Below are 17,052 nucleotides of genomic sequence, written 5' to 3'. Positions count from 1 at the left end.
TTTAATTTGCATGAAATTGGCCAAATTGCCAATTTCTGACCACTTTATCGGATAGTTGAAATCGGTAAATGGGCGGTTTCTTGTACTCGATACAACAAATGTAGTTCTAAAAAAATAGCTATGAGTTTGGTCAACTGGAACAATGGAATTGGCCAAAAATAGGGCTCAAAGTGGACGAAATTGCCAATGCGTAAATGTCGCCGAGGTTGCTAACTTTACGAGAGCGTAATTCCCTAAGTTTTCCATCAAATTTCGTACTTTTGGCGTCATTATCATCGGGAAAAGATTCTCTATCGTTCCATGAGATTTTTTTTTTTTTTTCAAATATTTTGCAACACCAGGAGACACTTTAGGATTTGGGGTCGCGAGAGTCAAAGGGTTAAGTGCATCCTGAAGGGAGGCCGCTACCAGGCGACAGTCAGTGCCTACGTAAGTTATAGCGAAGTCATCAACATAGTGTTGACTAAATACACGATGGAAGATAAAAGGGTAGTGCTAAGGACACAACCTTGTGGGGCTCCCTCGGTCTAACAGTCTGAGGAAAGCGAGGCGCCAACACGGATTTAGAACAAATAACCATATTCCATGTTCCACCTTAAATATACATATTTGAAAACATTCAGCAGTTTCATTTGCACTGACCAGATACCAAAGAGCTCTAATCAGGCTCTGGGGATACCTGATCAAGCACTAATTACAAAGAGCTCTGGTCCTCCCTCCTTGGGTTGTTTTATGTTAGGCTCAAGTGAATTATCCTAAATATGTAAGTTACCACAAACAACCAAAAGCATAACAAATTCATGTAATGCAGTGGAAAACACTTTTCTCTTAGTTTGTTTACAATGCAAAAAAGAATCACTGCAAAGCTGCCAGATTTACCACTGTTCCATCAAGACTAACCAATATTTTATTTAATTTTTCAGTTTATTAATATGAAATGTAAATCAACTGTATAGTGTAATGTAAACATATATTGTTCAGCTTCTTAAGGTATGGGGAAGTGCTGAAGGTAAAAGTAAATCCTAAGTTCTCTTCCAATCTATACTATACAAACCATCTCGTCTCTATTCACCACAATCACAATGGTGATTGTGGTGAATAGAGACGAGATGGTTTTCCCTGCGATCATCACAACAAACAACTGTGTAGCCAACAGACTTCGTCCACTGTTTTTACATTAACTAACCAAGCGAATTTTGACCATGAAATCGAGGTCTATGAAATCAAGGATTTACTGTACTTTTTTTTTTGTCCATATTTTGGCTCTAACAACTCTAACAATTCGGTATTTGAATGCTTTGTTCAGTAAAAAAAAAAAAAAATGTCATTCGGTAGTTGACAGTTTGCTCAGCACACTATCAAACAAACAAGACCTGCCAGAATTTCCCTGTAAACTATTTTGCATTTCTTTGCATTTTTTATATTTGTACAGGTCCACATCTCTTTATCTGAAACCCTTGGGGCCAGTATTGTTTCGAATTTCAGAATTTTTTGAATTTCAGAATGATTCTCAACGCCACTACTCAGCGCTAAGATGACCGACTCCACACTCCACGAAAAAACTTCGATTTTTGGAACTTTTCAATTTTCAGATTTTGGATAAAGGGATGTGGACCTGTATAAATATGTCACCATGGGCATCAAAAGAAGAAAGTTGGTTAGAATTTTTTTTTCAGCATTAACAGCCTTCTGGAATGAATTAAGTTCGAGTACCGAGGTACTACTGTATTTCACATCGGAACCTTTTGACCCCTTTTCATGGTAAATCTCCCATCAAGGGAGGTTCCTTGATGCTGGTGAGGGGCTCTTGATCTAGGAAATTGGATCTGTGCTCCAGTTCCCTGAACTGAGCCTGAATACCTTCCATCCCCCCCCACATGCACTGGATAATCCTAGGGGTTTAGTGTTCCCCCATAATTATAATATAATCGGGTTAAATCTGTACACGATATATATGAATATTTTTTTGTGGTGGTGGTGGGGGGGGGGGGGCAAAAAGAAGAGGCCAAAAAAATTGTGGGTTATACACTTTTGGGTTGTACTCGTGTATATACAGTGGTCCCTCGAGTTATGATGGGCTGGAGTTACGACTTGCCCTCACAGAAGTAGTTTGTTTTGCGTGGCAATTAAAAAGTGGAGATACAATATGTGTACAATGGTACAACTGTTGTGGGTCGCACAGTATACCTGGAGAGGGTTTCAGGGGTCAACGCCCCCACAGCCCAGTCTGAGACCAGGCCTTGTGGTGGATCAGGGTCTGATCAACCAGGCTGTTACTGCTGGCCACACACAAACTGACATAGGAACCACAGCCTGGCTTGTCAGGTACTGACTTTAGGTGCCTGTCCAGCACCTTCTTGGAGACAACCAGAAATCTATTGGTAATCCCAAGATTAACCTAAGTTGCCCAAAATGCTCTGCATAATCAGGGCATTGTTATAAATATAGTAATATTTCAATGATGTCAGCTAGGTCTGTAATAGTTATATCATGTACTTGTAGAAATAAAGATTAATATTGTTGCTGTTATTACACAAGGCCTTTATATTTATTTAAAAGTGAAAAAAAAGGAAATTCACTTTACAGCGATTTTTGCTTTACGGCAGTAGCCTGGAACCTAACCTGCTATATAATCGGGGCCCTCCCATATGGCCAGCAACACAGCAGGGTGCATACACCTGCATCCTGTGGAATGGATTAATGTTGTAACTCGAGGGACCACTGTACAGTAGATGTTAAGAGAAAGATGAGGGGTCTACAGTGTTCTGTGGCTTATGAATATACATGGATGGCGCTCTTACTGTAAAGAGACCAAGAGCAAGTAAGGTGGGAACCAAGTTATAATGAGATAGAAAAGCTTAGTCTATGTTGACCAGGTTTTTTTGTTGATGTAGTACCAATAATAGAGAAAAGGTACAAAACATGGCGAGTGAATTTTAGTTGGTGGAGCAAAATGGTTTGCAAAAAAAAAAAAAAAAATAGGATTTTGATATTCTGAGTGGTGGAATGGGTTAAAATGAAAGTATTAGGTAGTAAAATAGGTTTAGAAACAATGTAGAATAGGTTGAGATAAGAGATTTGGGTAGTAGAATGGGTTAAGACGAGTGATTTGGGGAAGTAGAGTAGGATAAGATGTAGGTTTTTGCTGTAGTAGAATAGGATAAGATGTAGGAGTTTTTGGTTGTAGAATGGGTTAAGATGCAAGTTTTGGGGTTTTAGAATGAGTTAAGATACAAGATTTGGGGTAAGAGAATAGGTTCAAATGTGAGGGTTGAGAGCAGAATGGGTTAAGATGCGAGGTCTTGTGTAGAAAAACAATCTAGTATGGTTTGGACATCAGGCAGAGATGACTGATGGTAGGATTCAACAGATATACGGTAAGTCTTCACTTAATGTCATTGATAGCTTCTTGGAAACTGACTGTAAAGAAATGACATAACTATACTACACCTCACTGTCCATCTTCAAATCTCTTTAAAATTTCTAGTTTTCTTTCTAATGTCACACTTCTCTGGGGTTTTTTTTTTCTTTTTTTGGCCACAGACATCAAAGGTGCACAGTGCACCTCAAACACTCGTTGCAACAGGGTTAAATCAAGGAATAAAAGTCTGCAAAGTGAAAATTGTAAAGAGAACCTTCTACCACCACACAGCTCAAAAACGATAACAAATACGGCAGGCTTGCTGAGCACTTTCATACTGCATCATTTATTGTTATGCATTTGATAGTATACTTTAAGAACTTTTATTTTACAATAATTTGTATTCGTTGTATTCATTTGACCTTTTTTCTCATCAACATTATAACAAAACATTAAATGAAACGTCATTCAAGGACCTGCTTTACAACAGTGAAATAAAGGAGGTTAAGTAAATGGAAGGGAATAGTGAAGTACTTCTACAAGAGGCCATGCTTCAACAAGGTTGACTGGAGATTTTTTTATTGCTGCCACCCCTTTGGAAGGTAGCTCCAAGAAGAAGGAATTGTATAGTGATACACTAAGTATGGTTTCTATTTTTCTGTTAGTTCTCAAAGAAGAAGAAAAAAAAATATTACACGAGAATGAAGTCATTTGGAAAATGAGATGATATTTATGCAAAAGAAATAAATCATTGACTACATGACAATAAATATATGTATTAATCTGATATTTTTAAATATGTATACAATACTGGATGGAACATACTCTACTTGCATCAAGTTCATTAGTGTGTAAAATAAGAAATAAATGATTACAGAGTGTACCACTAGAAGCTACCATTATTTAGTTAATGGAAAGAGGAATATAAGCCAGGAGATTTCCCAAAAACCTGCACATAACAAAAGCGTTCTGTGCATCAAAAACACCGGAAAAGAGTTTGGTAATAGCTAAATAAGATCAGAAAAAACACAGATTTCTGCACAATTTAACAGGTTGAAAAAAAAAAAGTTTCTTGGTTAGAACTTGAACAAAACAGTTGCCAGAACAAATTCTTTTAACCCCTTAACTGTCCAAACGTAGATCTACGTTCACTCGCCCAGTGCTCCGAATATTTTGAAGAAAAAATTTTTTTTTTTTTTTTTTAAGATCAGTACTTACCAAGATATAAGCTCACAAAGCTGGAGCTGGATGCTCACCTGACAGCAACATGGAGTCCTGCCGCTTGCAGAAGTGTTGCCGATATACCTTTTTTTCTCATTTTTATACTATTTTCAATAATTTTTATGTTCTGAAAGATTGAATATCAGATTGGAGGGAGAGAGTATGGAGGAGGTGAACGTATTCAGATATTTGGGAGTGGACGTGTCAGCGGATGGGTCTATGAAAGATGAGGTGAATCATAGAATTGATGAGGGAAAAAGAGTGAGTGGTGCACTTAGGAGTCTGTGGAGACAAAGAACTTTGTCCTTGGAGGCAAAGAGGGGAATGTATGAGAGTATAGTTTTACCAACGCTCTTATATGGGTGTGAAGCGTGGGTGATGAATGTTGCAGCGAGGAGAAGGCTGGAGGCAGTGGAGATGTCGTGTCTGAGGGCAATGTGTGGTGTGAATATAATGCAGAGAATTCGTAGTTTGGAAGTTAGGAGGAGGTGCGGGATTACCAAAACTGTTGTTCAGAGGGCTGAGGAAGGGTTGTTGAGGTGGTTCGGACATGTAGAGAGAATGGAGCGAAACAGAATGACTTCAAGAGTGTATCAGTCTGTAGTGGAAGGAAGGCGGGGTAGGGGTCGGCCTAGGAAGGGTTGGAGGGAGGGGGTAAAGGAGGTTTTGTGTGCGAGGGGCTTGGACTTCCAGCAGGCATGCGTGAGCGTGTTTGATAGGAGTGAATGGAGACAAATGGTTTTTAATACTTGACGTGCTGTTGGAGTGTGAGCAAAGTAACATTTATGAAGGGATTCAGGGAAACCGGCAGGCCGGACTTGAGTCCTGGAGATGGGAAGTACAGTGCCTGCACTCTGAAGGAGGGGTGTTAATGTTGCAGTTTAAAAACTGTAGTGTAAAGCACCCTTCTGGCAAGACAGTGATGGAGTGAATGATGGTGAAAGTTTTTCTTTTTCGGGCCACCCTGCCTTGGTGGGAATCGGCCAGTGTGATAATAATAATAATAAAATTACAATTTATAATAGTTCTTCTGATTTCATAGCCAATCTTTGTTCTGGCACTAAGATACTGAAATTGTACTCAAATAGTCACAAACACACTGACAGGTGAACATTTTCACCTGCCTTGGTCATTTACTATTGTCTAGAAATACAAAGTATTTATAGGTACCAGCAATGTTTTAAACACGCTGGAGAGAGTCAGCCAGGCTGACAAATACGTATTACACATTCCAGAATCGTTCCTCTTTACTTAGAGGGGCATAGGTTATAGGACATTCTGGCAGGCTGACACTACCAGTGGTATCAAAAATGAAAGGATGTTGCAAAAATGTTGCGCATGGGTTATTATCGAGGTTTTTGATATTTCCTCGATCACTTGTGGCCACATGCATCTCAAAGCCACTAAATTTTGGATCAACATCACTTTCCTCTTAAAAGGGGAGCGTTAATACGACATGACATCAGTGAATCACTGGTGTTTGCCATGCTATTTGCTCTAGCCAACATTCAATTGAACTGGTGCTCCCACTGTGCACATCAAGTGTTAAGAACCATTCTATACTGACCGGGCATCTCGGGCCAATCGTGCCTCATGGAGGCAGGAAAAATAAAATGTTGATCTACGTTTGGAGTGCTAGTGGTACTAACGTAGATCTACGTTTGGACAGTTAAGGGGTTAAAAAATGTAAAATTCTGAAACTAGCAAGCACAATGCAACAAATTATCAAGTGAAAGTTACCCAAGCAATATTATGTGCATACATCCAGTTTATAAGGCCTATGAGATGAAACACATCATACCTTATACCTTCAATAACAACTTACCAATTACTGTCTTTATGAAAGTGTCAGCCATACCTTAGACCAAATCAACCATCTAACAATTTATTATAATCTTTGAACAATTACATCAAATAATTTCATCTGTCAAAAATAATTTTTGGGCATAAATATTATATATCATAACAAATTCTAATATTAACATTTATATAAAATTTAATCTGGTATTACTCAACAATTCATTTATAAAAAAATAACATTTTTTGGTCAATACTAAATGAAAAACGTATTGTGGTTTCAATACTCCTCTGATAAAACTTTAAACCTTGATGAAAATTATTTGCTTAAAACTCTAGCTTACACAGCTGTTCGCATATCAGATGAGTGATAACCATACATAAAGCTGCGGGGAATGGATGTGGTCGTTTTTAGCAGTCCATGACTTTGTTCCTCCCGAGCATGAGAGTGTGCAACCACAATTGATAAGCATCGTATCCACTCTTCTGCATTACTGGAGTCCTGGGAATGTAAGTTACAAAACATTACTACATACCCATTTGTATATCGAAATACAGTTTATATACAGCCTCTCCTTTCTTAGTGACGTACTCGTTTACCGATGCCTCAGACTTACGATGGGCTTTCTGACCAGTATTTATGCCTGTAATATATATTAGAGCTGATTTCCTCTATTTTACTTCAATATAGAGTACACCACTGTAAAAACATTTAAAAATATACCAGAAATGTTATAAATGGTGCAAAGGTGACATTAAAACAATATCAAAGATGGATGACACAAAACCACCACCATTATAGTATGCTCCTTGCTTAGCGATGAATTCGTTTAACGACGTGGTCTTAAGAATGGAACTCCGTCATTAAGTGAGGAGAGGCTGTACTCCTTTTTGCAATTAAAAGGTGACAGTAACAAGTACTACTTTCATAGATTAGGTACAGCAGATTAAAAGATTATCATTTAGAGAGGTGCTATCATGTCTATACAAGCATGAAACAAAGACCTATCTGTACTCCATGACCTAATAATCATCCCTCTCCCTCTTGCTACCCAATACCCCTGCATCCTTCCCTGCCCAGTGACGCTGTAGGACCCTTGTAGGTTTAGCGCTTCTCTGATTATAATAATAACAAAAGCCTATTAACATTTTGGGTTACAGTTTTATGTTTCTAGAAGATGTGATCAGAGACCAGGCCTTAGAAACAATGATCATCGTAATCAACATTCCTAGACTGAAACCAAACGTGATAAGTTTCCTGTTTGTGGAAATTTTTTAGGATGGTTTTCATGGTTTTACTGGCTGTTTCTTGGTGCCAGTAGACAGACCAGAAGATATAGCAGTTTAAGACTGGAAATGGCCTGAAAGAGGCATCAAATTGGTGAGAAATGGTAGATTTTGGGCAATACACTAGAGGAAGGATGAGACGTTCCCTATCCATCTAGATATCTTATTGGCTTTTATTAGGTCAGCTTCACTTACTGGGACAGTCTGAACAATTACCAAGCATTCTTGATTATGGGTTATTAGAAAAAATGAAAAAAAAAAAAAAAAATGTTGGATTTTTTGTGTGACAAAGGATTCTAAGTGGAGGGCAAATGTTGTATAGGAGGAGCTGGGGAACATGATTAACAGGGGAACACAGCTATAGTGGCTGGAATGCCTAAAGTTTTTATTTTGGACTTTTTTTTTTAGCTGGAATTTCTTAAAAATAGTGTATTACTATTATTATTATAATCATCACCAAGCTCTAAACCCACAAGTCTAAAAATAGCATAGAATCAGCCATATTACTGATTTCTGAATGCATAATAAGATTTGATCAATGGATAGTACAGAAGGCATATTAGCAAAATAGCCGGAATTGGGCTGGTTTGAGCACTGAAATTTCATAAATTTTACATCAAATTTTTCATTTTTGTGCCATTACTTCTAGTAAAACATACATCATTATTTTTATATATACGAGATGATTGTGGATGTTATGAATGAAAAGAAGGTGGATGTCTTGGCTTTAAGTGAAACAAAGCTGAAGGGGGTAGGAGAGCTTCAGTGGGGAGAAATAAATGGGATTAGGTCAGGGGTTTCTAATAGAGCTTGAGCTAAGGAAGGAGTAGCAATAATGTTGAAAGCTATAGCAGGAAAGGAAGGTATATAAATGTATAAATTCATTGATTATATAGAGTAAAATAAGGTTTGGATGTGAAAAGTGGGTCATAGTAAGTGTTTATGCACCTGGAGAAGAGAGAAGTGTAGAAACAGAGATTTTGGGAAATGCTGAGCGAGTGCATGGGGAGTTCTGAACCAAGTGAGAGAGTACTTGTGGTGGGAGATCTCAATGCTAAAGTAGGTAAAAATGTTGTAGAGGGAGTAGTAAGTAAATTTGGGGTGCCAGGGATAAATTAAAATGGGGAGCCTTTAATTGAATTATGTGTAGAAAGAGGTTTGGGAGGTTTTAAAAATGCAGTATTTGAATGTGGGGAAGAAGTTTGTGGCTATAGGAGGGTGGGTACAGGAGGAAAGAGGAGTAATTGGTGGAATGATGAGGTAAAGGGTGCAATAAAAGAAAAAGGTAGCTTATGAGAGTTTTTTACAAAGCAGAAGTGATATAAGAAGGGCAGAGTATATGGAGAGCAAAAGAAAGGTGAAGAGAGTGGTAAGAAAGTGCAAAAGGAGAGCAAATGATAGAATGAGAGAGGCACTGTCAAGAAATTTTGCCGAGAATAATAAAACATTTTTGGAGCTAAACAAGTTAAGAAAGCCTAGGGAATGAATCAATTTGTCAGTTAAAAACAAGAGTAGGGGAGTTAGTAGATAGAGAGTTGGAGGTATTGGGTAGATGGTGGGAATATTTTGAGGAACTTTTAAATGTAGATGAAGAAAGGGAGGCAGTAATTTCATGCACTGGCCAGGGAAGTATAACATTTTAGGAGTGGAGAAGAGTAGGATGCGAGTGTGGGGGAGGTACGAGGGGCATTATGTAAAATGAAAGGGGGTAAAGCAGCTGGAACTGACAGGATCATGATGGAAATGTTGAAAGCAAAGGGATATAGTGTTGGAGTGGTTGGTATTTTTGTTTAATAAATGTATATATACATATCTATATGTACAGTGGACCATCTTCTGGGTGGATGGAAGACGGGAGGAGGGGATAGGAGAAAGGTGTACACTATTGTTCGGAAGGAGAATCTCCTTCCATTAGGACTTCAGGTACCAAGTCCTTATCTGGGGTTACTTCCCTTCTTTGTTTTTTAAAGACACTGGGAACAACTTGAGAGTCACTGGACGCCTGTCGCACAAAATATCTGTCCAGAGAGCTCTGTTTCTGGCGTTTCTTTAAGATTTGTCTGAAGTGGGACAACACTGTCATTGTACATGTTGCCAATATGGCCTGCAACAGCTTTGTCAGGGTGAAGTTCATCCATAAATGTTTGCACTTCAGTCCACTTTGCACAAATGTCCTTAATCTTTGAAGAAGCCACCTTCCTCCATCTCTCTTCCTCCTCCTCTGCAGCTATTTCCTGAGCTGTGATCTCTTGCTGTTGCAGATGAAGCTCTTGCAACTCTTCAGTGGTTAGCTCTTCCCTGTGGTCCTCCACCAACTGTTCCACATCCTCGCCACTCACCTCCCACCCTAGGGACTTCCCCAATGCTACAATAGATTCCACTACTGGCATAGGCTCCTTAGGGTCAGCCCTAAACCCTTCAAAATCCCTCTCTTGTACATATTCTGGCCACAATTTTCTCCAAGCAGAATTCAAAGTTCTGCAAGTCACTCCTTCCCAAGCCTTACCTATAAGGTTTATGCAAGTGAGGATATTGAAGTGATCTTTCCAGAACTCTCTTACGGTCAATTCAGTGTCTGAGGTCACTTCAAAGCACTTTTGAAACACTGCTTTGGTGTACAGTTTTTTGAAGTTTGAAATGACCTGCTGGTCCATGGGCTGGATGAGAGGAGTTGTATTAGGGGGCAAGAACTTCACCGTGATGAAACTAAACTCCTCCACTATTTGCTCTTCCAAGTCTGGAGGATGAGCAGGAGCATTGTCCATTACCAGGAGGCACTGGAGTGGTAATTTGTTTTCCAGGAGGTATTTCTTCACACTGGGGCCAAACGCTTCATTAAGCCAGTCTAGGAAAATTCCCCTTGTGACCCATGCCTTATTGTTAGCCTTCCACATCACACACAAATTACTCTTGGTGACACTGTTTTTCTTGAACACTCTGGGATTTTCAGAGTGATACACCAGTAAAGGCTTCACTTTGCAATCCCCACTAGCATTACTACAAAACATGAGAGTAAGCCTATTCTTCATAGGCTTGTGTCCTGGGAGTGCTGTTTCCTCCTGCGTGATGTAGGTCCTCTTTGGCATTTTCTTCCAAAAGAGGCCTGTTTCGTCAAAAACACTTGTTGGGGTTTGAATTCTCCAGTGTCTACGCACTCCTTAAACTCCCGTACAAACTTCTCAGCTGCTTTTTTGTCATAACTGGCAGCCTCACCATGCCTTATCACACTGTGAATGCCACTACGCTTCTTAAATCTCTCAAACCAACCTTTGCTGGCCTTAAAATCACAAGCATCACCACTCGTTGCAGGCATTTTCTTTACGAGATCATCATGCAACTGCCTTGCCTTTTCACATATTATCGACTGCATAATACTATCTCCTGCTAACTGTTTTTGGGTAATCCACACCAACAATAACCTTCCCACTTCTTCGAGGATTTGTGATCTCTCTTTCTGTCAGCATATCTACCCCTTTTTCTCCATGGGGAAGTGGAACAGAATTCTTCTTCCGTAAGCCATGCGTGTCTTAACAGGCGACTAAAATGCCGGGAGCAAGAGGCTAGTAACCCCTTCTCTTGTATATATTACTAAATGTGAAAGGAGAAACTTTTGTTTTTCCTTTTTGGGCCACCCCGCCTCTGTGGGATACGGCTGGTGTGTTGAAAGAAAAGAAAGATCTACCCCTTTTGCAACAACAGCACACTTTATTTCCTTTCCCTTCGCCACGATCAAAGTGATGGTTGAATGGGGTTTGCCATACATCCTGGCAAGTTCTGTAACATGCACTCCACTCATATTTTTCAATGATTTCCTTCTTGAATTCGATCGTGTTCCTCGCTTTCTTTACCAAAGGGCTTGCACTAGCTTTCCTTGGGCCCATGGTGACTTATTTAGCAGTTGCAAGCACAAAAAACAATGGATTATTATGAAATGTATTGTATGAACCCGCGGGGTGATGGTCACATGCTGGTAAACAATAGCACACCGAGTGTGAATGGTGCAGACTAGCTTTGTGTGTGCGGTGACAAGTGGATGTATACTGGACGTTCGCCGAATCACAAGTCCAATCATGAACCATGAGGCTAAATTTTGCCAAAAAACTTGTCGAAAGTCAGATTTCACGAGTCGATGCCGACAAAACTCGGGGGTACACTGTATGTGCTTCTAAACTTATATTCTGAGCACCTCTGCAAAAACAGTGATTATGTGTGAGTGAGGTGAAAGTGTTGAATGATGAAAGTATTTTATTTTTGAGGATTTTTTTCTTTTTGGGTCACCCCGTCTCGGTGGGAGACAGCTGACTTGTTAAAAAAAAAAAAAAATGTATATAAGAGGGCAAGGTACCTAGAGATTGGCAAAGAGTGTGTATAATTCCTTTATATAAAGGGAAGGAGACAAAAGAGATTGTAAAAATTACAGGGGAATATGTTTACTGAGTATACCAGGTAAAGTGTATGGTAGGATTATTATTGAAAGAATTAGAGGTAAGACAGAGCAGGATTGCAGATGAGCAAGGAGGCTTTAGAATGGGTAGGGGATGTGTAGATCAGGTGTTTACATTGATGTATGTATGTGAACAGTATTTAGATAAAGGTAGGGAAGTTGTCATTGCATTTATGGATTTAGAAAAGGCATATGATAGAGTGAATTGGGGTGCAAAATGGCAGATGTTGCAAGTATACAGAATAGGTGGTAAGTTACTAAATGCTGTAAAGAGTTTTTATGAGGATAGTGAGGCTCAGGTTAGGGTGTGTAGGAGAGAGGGAGATTACTTCCCAGTAAAAGTAGGTCTTAGACAGGGATGTGTAATGTCACCATGGTTGTTTAACATATTTATAGATGGGGTTGTAAAAGAAGTAAATGCTAGGATGCTGGGGAGAGGAGTGGGATTAAATTATGGGGAATCAAATACAAAATGGGAGTTGACACAGTTAATTTTTGCTGATGATACCTGGAGTTTACCTGGAGAGAGTTTCGGGGGTCAATGCCCCCGCGGCCCGGTCTGTGACCAGGCCTCCTGGTGGATCAGCGCCTGATCAACCAGGCTGTTGCTGCTGGCTGCACGCAAACCAACGTACGAGCCACAGCCCGGCTGATCAGGAACTGACTTTAGGTGCTTGTCCAGTGCCAGCTTGAAGACTGCCAGGGGTCTGTTGGTAATCCCCCTTATGTGTGCTGGGAGGCAGTTGAACAGTCTCGGGCCCCTGACACTTATTGTATGGTCTCTTAACGTGCTAGTGACACCCCTGCTTTTCATTGGGGGGATGGTGCATCGTCTGCCAAGTCTTTTGCTTTCGTAGTGAGTGATTTTCGTGTGCAAGTTCGGTACTAGTCCCTCTAGGATTTTCCAGGTGTATATAATCATGTATCTCTCCCTCCTGCATTCCAGGGAATACAGGTTTAGAAACCTCAAGCGCTCCCAGTAATTGAGGTGTTTTATCTCCGTTATGCGCGCCATGAAAGTTCTCTGTACATTTTCTAGGTCGGCAATTTCACCTGCCTTGAAAGGTGCTGTTAGAGTGGAGCAATATTCCAGCCTAGATAGAACAAGTGACCTGAAGAGTGTCATCATGGGCTTGGCCTCCCTAGTTTTGAAGGTTCTCATTATCCATCCTGTCATTTTTCTAGCAGATGCGATTGATACAATGTTATGGTCCTTGAAGGTGAGATCCTCCGACATAATCACTCCCAGGTCTTTGACGTTGGTGTTTCGCTCTATTTTGTGACCAGAATTTGTTTTGTACTCTGATGAAGATTTAATTTCCTCATGTTTACCATATCTGAGTAATTGAAATTTCTCATCGTTGAACTTCATATTGTTTTCTGCAGCCCACTGAAAGATTTGGTTGATGTCCGCCTGGAGCCTTGCAGTGTCTGCAATGGAAGACACTGTCATGCAGATTCGGGTGTCATCTGCAAAGGAAGACACGGTGCTGTGGCTGACATCCTTGTCTATGTCGGATATGAGGATGAGGAACAAGATGGGAGCTAGTACTGTGCCTTGTGGAACAGAGCTTTTCACCGTAGCTGCCTCGGACTTTACTCTGTTGACGACTACTCTCTGTGTTCTGTTAGTGAGGAAATTATAGATCCATCGACCGACTTTTCCCTGTTATTCCTTTAGCGCGCATTTTGTGCGCTATTACGCCATGGTCACACTTGTCGAAAGCTTTTGCAAAGTCTGTATATATTACATCTGCATTCTTTTTGTCTTCTAGTGCATTTAGGACCTTGTCGTAGTGATCCAGTAGTTGAGACAGACAGGAGCGACCTGTTCTAAACCCATGTTGCCCTGGGTTGTGTAACTGATGGGTTTCTAGATGGGTGGTGATCTTGCTTCTTAGGACCCTTTCAAAGATTTTTATGATATGGGATGTTAGTGCTATTGGTCTGTAGTTCTTTGCTGTTGCTTTACTGCCCCCTTTGTGGAGTGGGGCTATGTCTGTTGTTTTTAGTAACTGAGGGACAACCCCCGTGTCCATGCTCCCTCTCCATAGGATGGAAAAGGCTCGTGATAGGGGCTTCTTGCAGTTCTTGATGAACACAGAGTTCCATGAGTCTGGCCCTGGGGCAGAGTGCATGGGCATGTCATTTATCGCCTGTTCGAAGTCATTTGGCGTCAGGATAACATCGGATAGGCTTGTGTTAATCAAATTTTGTGGCTCTCTCATAAAAAATTCATTTTGATCTTCGACTCTCAGTCTGGTTAGCGGCTTGCTAAAAACTGAGTCATATTGGGACTTGAGTAGCTCACTCATTTCCTTGCTGTCATCTGTGTAGGACCCATCTTGTTTAAGTAGGGGCCCAATACTGGGCGTTGTTCTCGATTTTGATTTGGCATAGGAGAAGAAATACTTTGGGTTTCTTTCGATTTCATTTATAGCTTTTAGTTCTTCCCGCGATTCCTGACTCCTAAAGGATTCTTTTAGCTTAAGTTCGATGCTTGCTATTTCTCTGACCAGTGTCTCCCTGCGCATTTCAGATATATTGACCTCTTTTAGCCGCTCTGTTATTCTTTTCCGTCGCCTGTAAAGGGAGCGCCTGTCTCTTTCTATTTTACATCTACTCCTCCTTTTTCTTAGAGGAATAAGCCTTGTGCATACATCGAGTGCCACCGAGTTAATCTGTTCTAGGCATAAGTTTGGGTCTGTGTTGCTTAGTATATCTTCCCAGCTTATATCGGTTAGGACTTGGTTTACTTGGTCCCACTTTATGTTTTTGTTATTGAAGTTGAATTTGGTGAATGCTCCCTCGTGACTAGTCTCATTTTGTCGGTCTGGGGCTCCTCGCATACATGTCTGAACCTCAATTATGTTGTGATCTGAGTATATTGTTTTTGATATGGTGACATTTCTTATCAGATCATCATTGTTAGTGAATATGAGGTCTAGTGTATTCTCCAGTCTAGTAGGCTCTATTATTTGCTGGTTTAAATTGAATTTTGTGCAGAGATTTAAAAGCTCGTGTGAGTGTGAGTTTTCATCAGAGCTGCCTCCTGGTGTTATTTCTGCAACAATATTATTTGCTATATTCCTCCATTTTAGGTGCCTTAAGTTGAAATCCCCCAGGAGCAAGATGTTGGGTGCAGGAGCTGGAAGACTTTCCAGACAGTGGTCAATTTTTAACAGCTGTTCCTGGAATTGCTGGGATGTTGCATCCGGAGGCTTGTAGACTACCACAATGACTAGGTTTTGGTTCTCGACCTTTACTGCTAAAACTTCCACTACGTCATTTGAGGCATTAAGCAGTTCTGTGCAAACAAGTGACTCTGCAATGTACAGGCCAACCCCCCCCTTTTGCCTGTTCACTCTGTCACATCTGTATAGGTTGTAACCTGGGATCCATATTTCATTGTCCAAGTGATCCTTTATGTGGGTCTCAGTGAAAGCCGCAAACATTGCCTTTGCCTCTGCAAGCAGTCCACGGATGAAAGGTATTTTGTTGTTTGTTGCTGGCTTTAGACCCTGTATATTTGCAAAGAAGAATGTTATCGGACTGGTGGTATTGTTGGTACTGGGGGGGGATTTTTTTTCCGGCATTAGTATCTGTATCTGTTGGTTTGGAGTGGAGGCCATCGACTGTGGTTCCACTCCAGGAATGACTGGATTTGGTGTACGATTTCTGCCATTTCCTGCCAGTTTTTTTTCCTTCCTGGCACTAAAAAACCTCTCCCTCTTGAGTGGCTGTGGCTACCCAGGTTTTCCCATGGCCTGGATGTTTTGTATCTTTTTGTCCCCTTTAGATGGTATGCCTGGCAATTTAAGTTATAGCACAGTCTTTCCTGTACTGAAGAGGTACACATTTCAGGGTGAAAAAGCTTACAGGAAGGGAGTTTGCATTTTCCTGTTGTCATATGGGCATGGCATTTTCTAGGGTGGTCATAGTTGCACGTCCCATCTGTTTTTCCAGATTTCCCATGCCAGCAGATACCAAGTGCATAGTATGTGCACAGGCTTGGTTTCCGCTTGCCTTGGGTTTCTGTGACTGTATTCCCTGTTGGTGCATGTTTCCCTGTCTTACTTCTATCCTCCCTAGCACCAACAATGGAGCTCCCACCAGTTGTTTTTGGTAATTTATCCTCACTATTGCTATTGGAGTCCTCTTGTTTGCTATTTCCTGCGGTATTTCTAGTTTGCAATATTGGTTTTATCTTATCTTTGACTACACTTGTTTCCCTACTATGGCTCCTGTCCCCTATGAGGTCATTTATATGTATTCCTTCCTGCGTATAATTCCCGACTACCTGGACAAAATCTCCAGCTTCACCATTACTGTCTCCCAGGACAGTATCTCCAGCTTCACCATTTCTGTCTCCCAGGACAGCACCTCCAGCTTCACCATTACTGTCTCCCAGGACAGTATCTCCAGCTTCACCATTTCTGTCTCCCAGGACAGCACCTCCAGCTTCACCATTACTGTCTCCCAGGACAGCACTATCAGCCCCACATTTGCAAAGGTTAGTGGATGAGGTTGGGAGGGTGTGTACAGGTAGAAAGTTGAAAGTGAAAATAGATAAGAATAAGGTGATGAGGGTTATCAAATTATTTAGATAAAGAAAAATTGGATATAACATTGGAAGGAGGGAGTATGGAAGAGTGAATATTTTCAGATATTTGGGAGTTGACTTGTCAGAGGATGGGCTTATAAATGATGAGGTTAACCATACAACTGATGAGGGAAACAAGGCGAGTGGTGTGTTGAGGTATCTGTGGAGACAAAGAACGTTATCCATGGAGGCAAAGAAGGGAATGTACGAGAGTATAGCAGTACCAACACTCTTATATGGATGTGAAGCATGGGTTGTAAATGCTGCAGTGAAGAGGTGGCTGGAGGCAGTGGAGATGTGTCTCGGGGCAATGTGTGGTGTAAATATTATGCAGATAAT

The 17,052-nt window shown here is 40.7% G+C and overlaps 1 protein-coding gene across 5 annotated transcripts in view; it reads right to left on the bottom strand.

Moving 5' to 3' along the window:
• Nucleotides 1-5,461: 5,461 nt before the first annotated feature.
• melt (ventricular zone expressed PH domain-containing protein melted) overlaps nucleotides 5,462-17,052 on the bottom strand; it is a 196,928-nt gene continuing 185,337 nt past the window's right edge. For 4 of the 5 annotated variants that reach the window (XM_070096513.1, XM_070096479.1, XM_070096426.1 and 1 more), the window contains exon 21: nucleotides 5,463-6,881. In XM_070096513.1, the coding sequence (XP_069952614.1) occupies nucleotides 6,720-6,881 (162 nt within the window). In that variant the 3' untranslated portion in view covers nucleotides 5,463-6,719. Of the gene's footprint in view, nucleotides 6,882-17,052 lie in introns of all 5 variants that reach the window. The other variant, XM_070096606.1, reaches the window with a different exon arrangement.

Source organism: Cherax quadricarinatus, chromosome 1 (assembly GCF_038502225.1).
Source record: "Cherax quadricarinatus isolate ZL_2023a chromosome 1, ASM3850222v1, whole genome shotgun sequence".
NCBI classification, from domain to species: Eukaryota; Metazoa; Arthropoda; class Malacostraca; order Decapoda; family Parastacidae; genus Cherax; species Cherax quadricarinatus.
The sequence above is the reverse complement of the archived record's forward strand: the minus strand, read 5'-3'. Positions and strand labels throughout refer to the sequence as shown.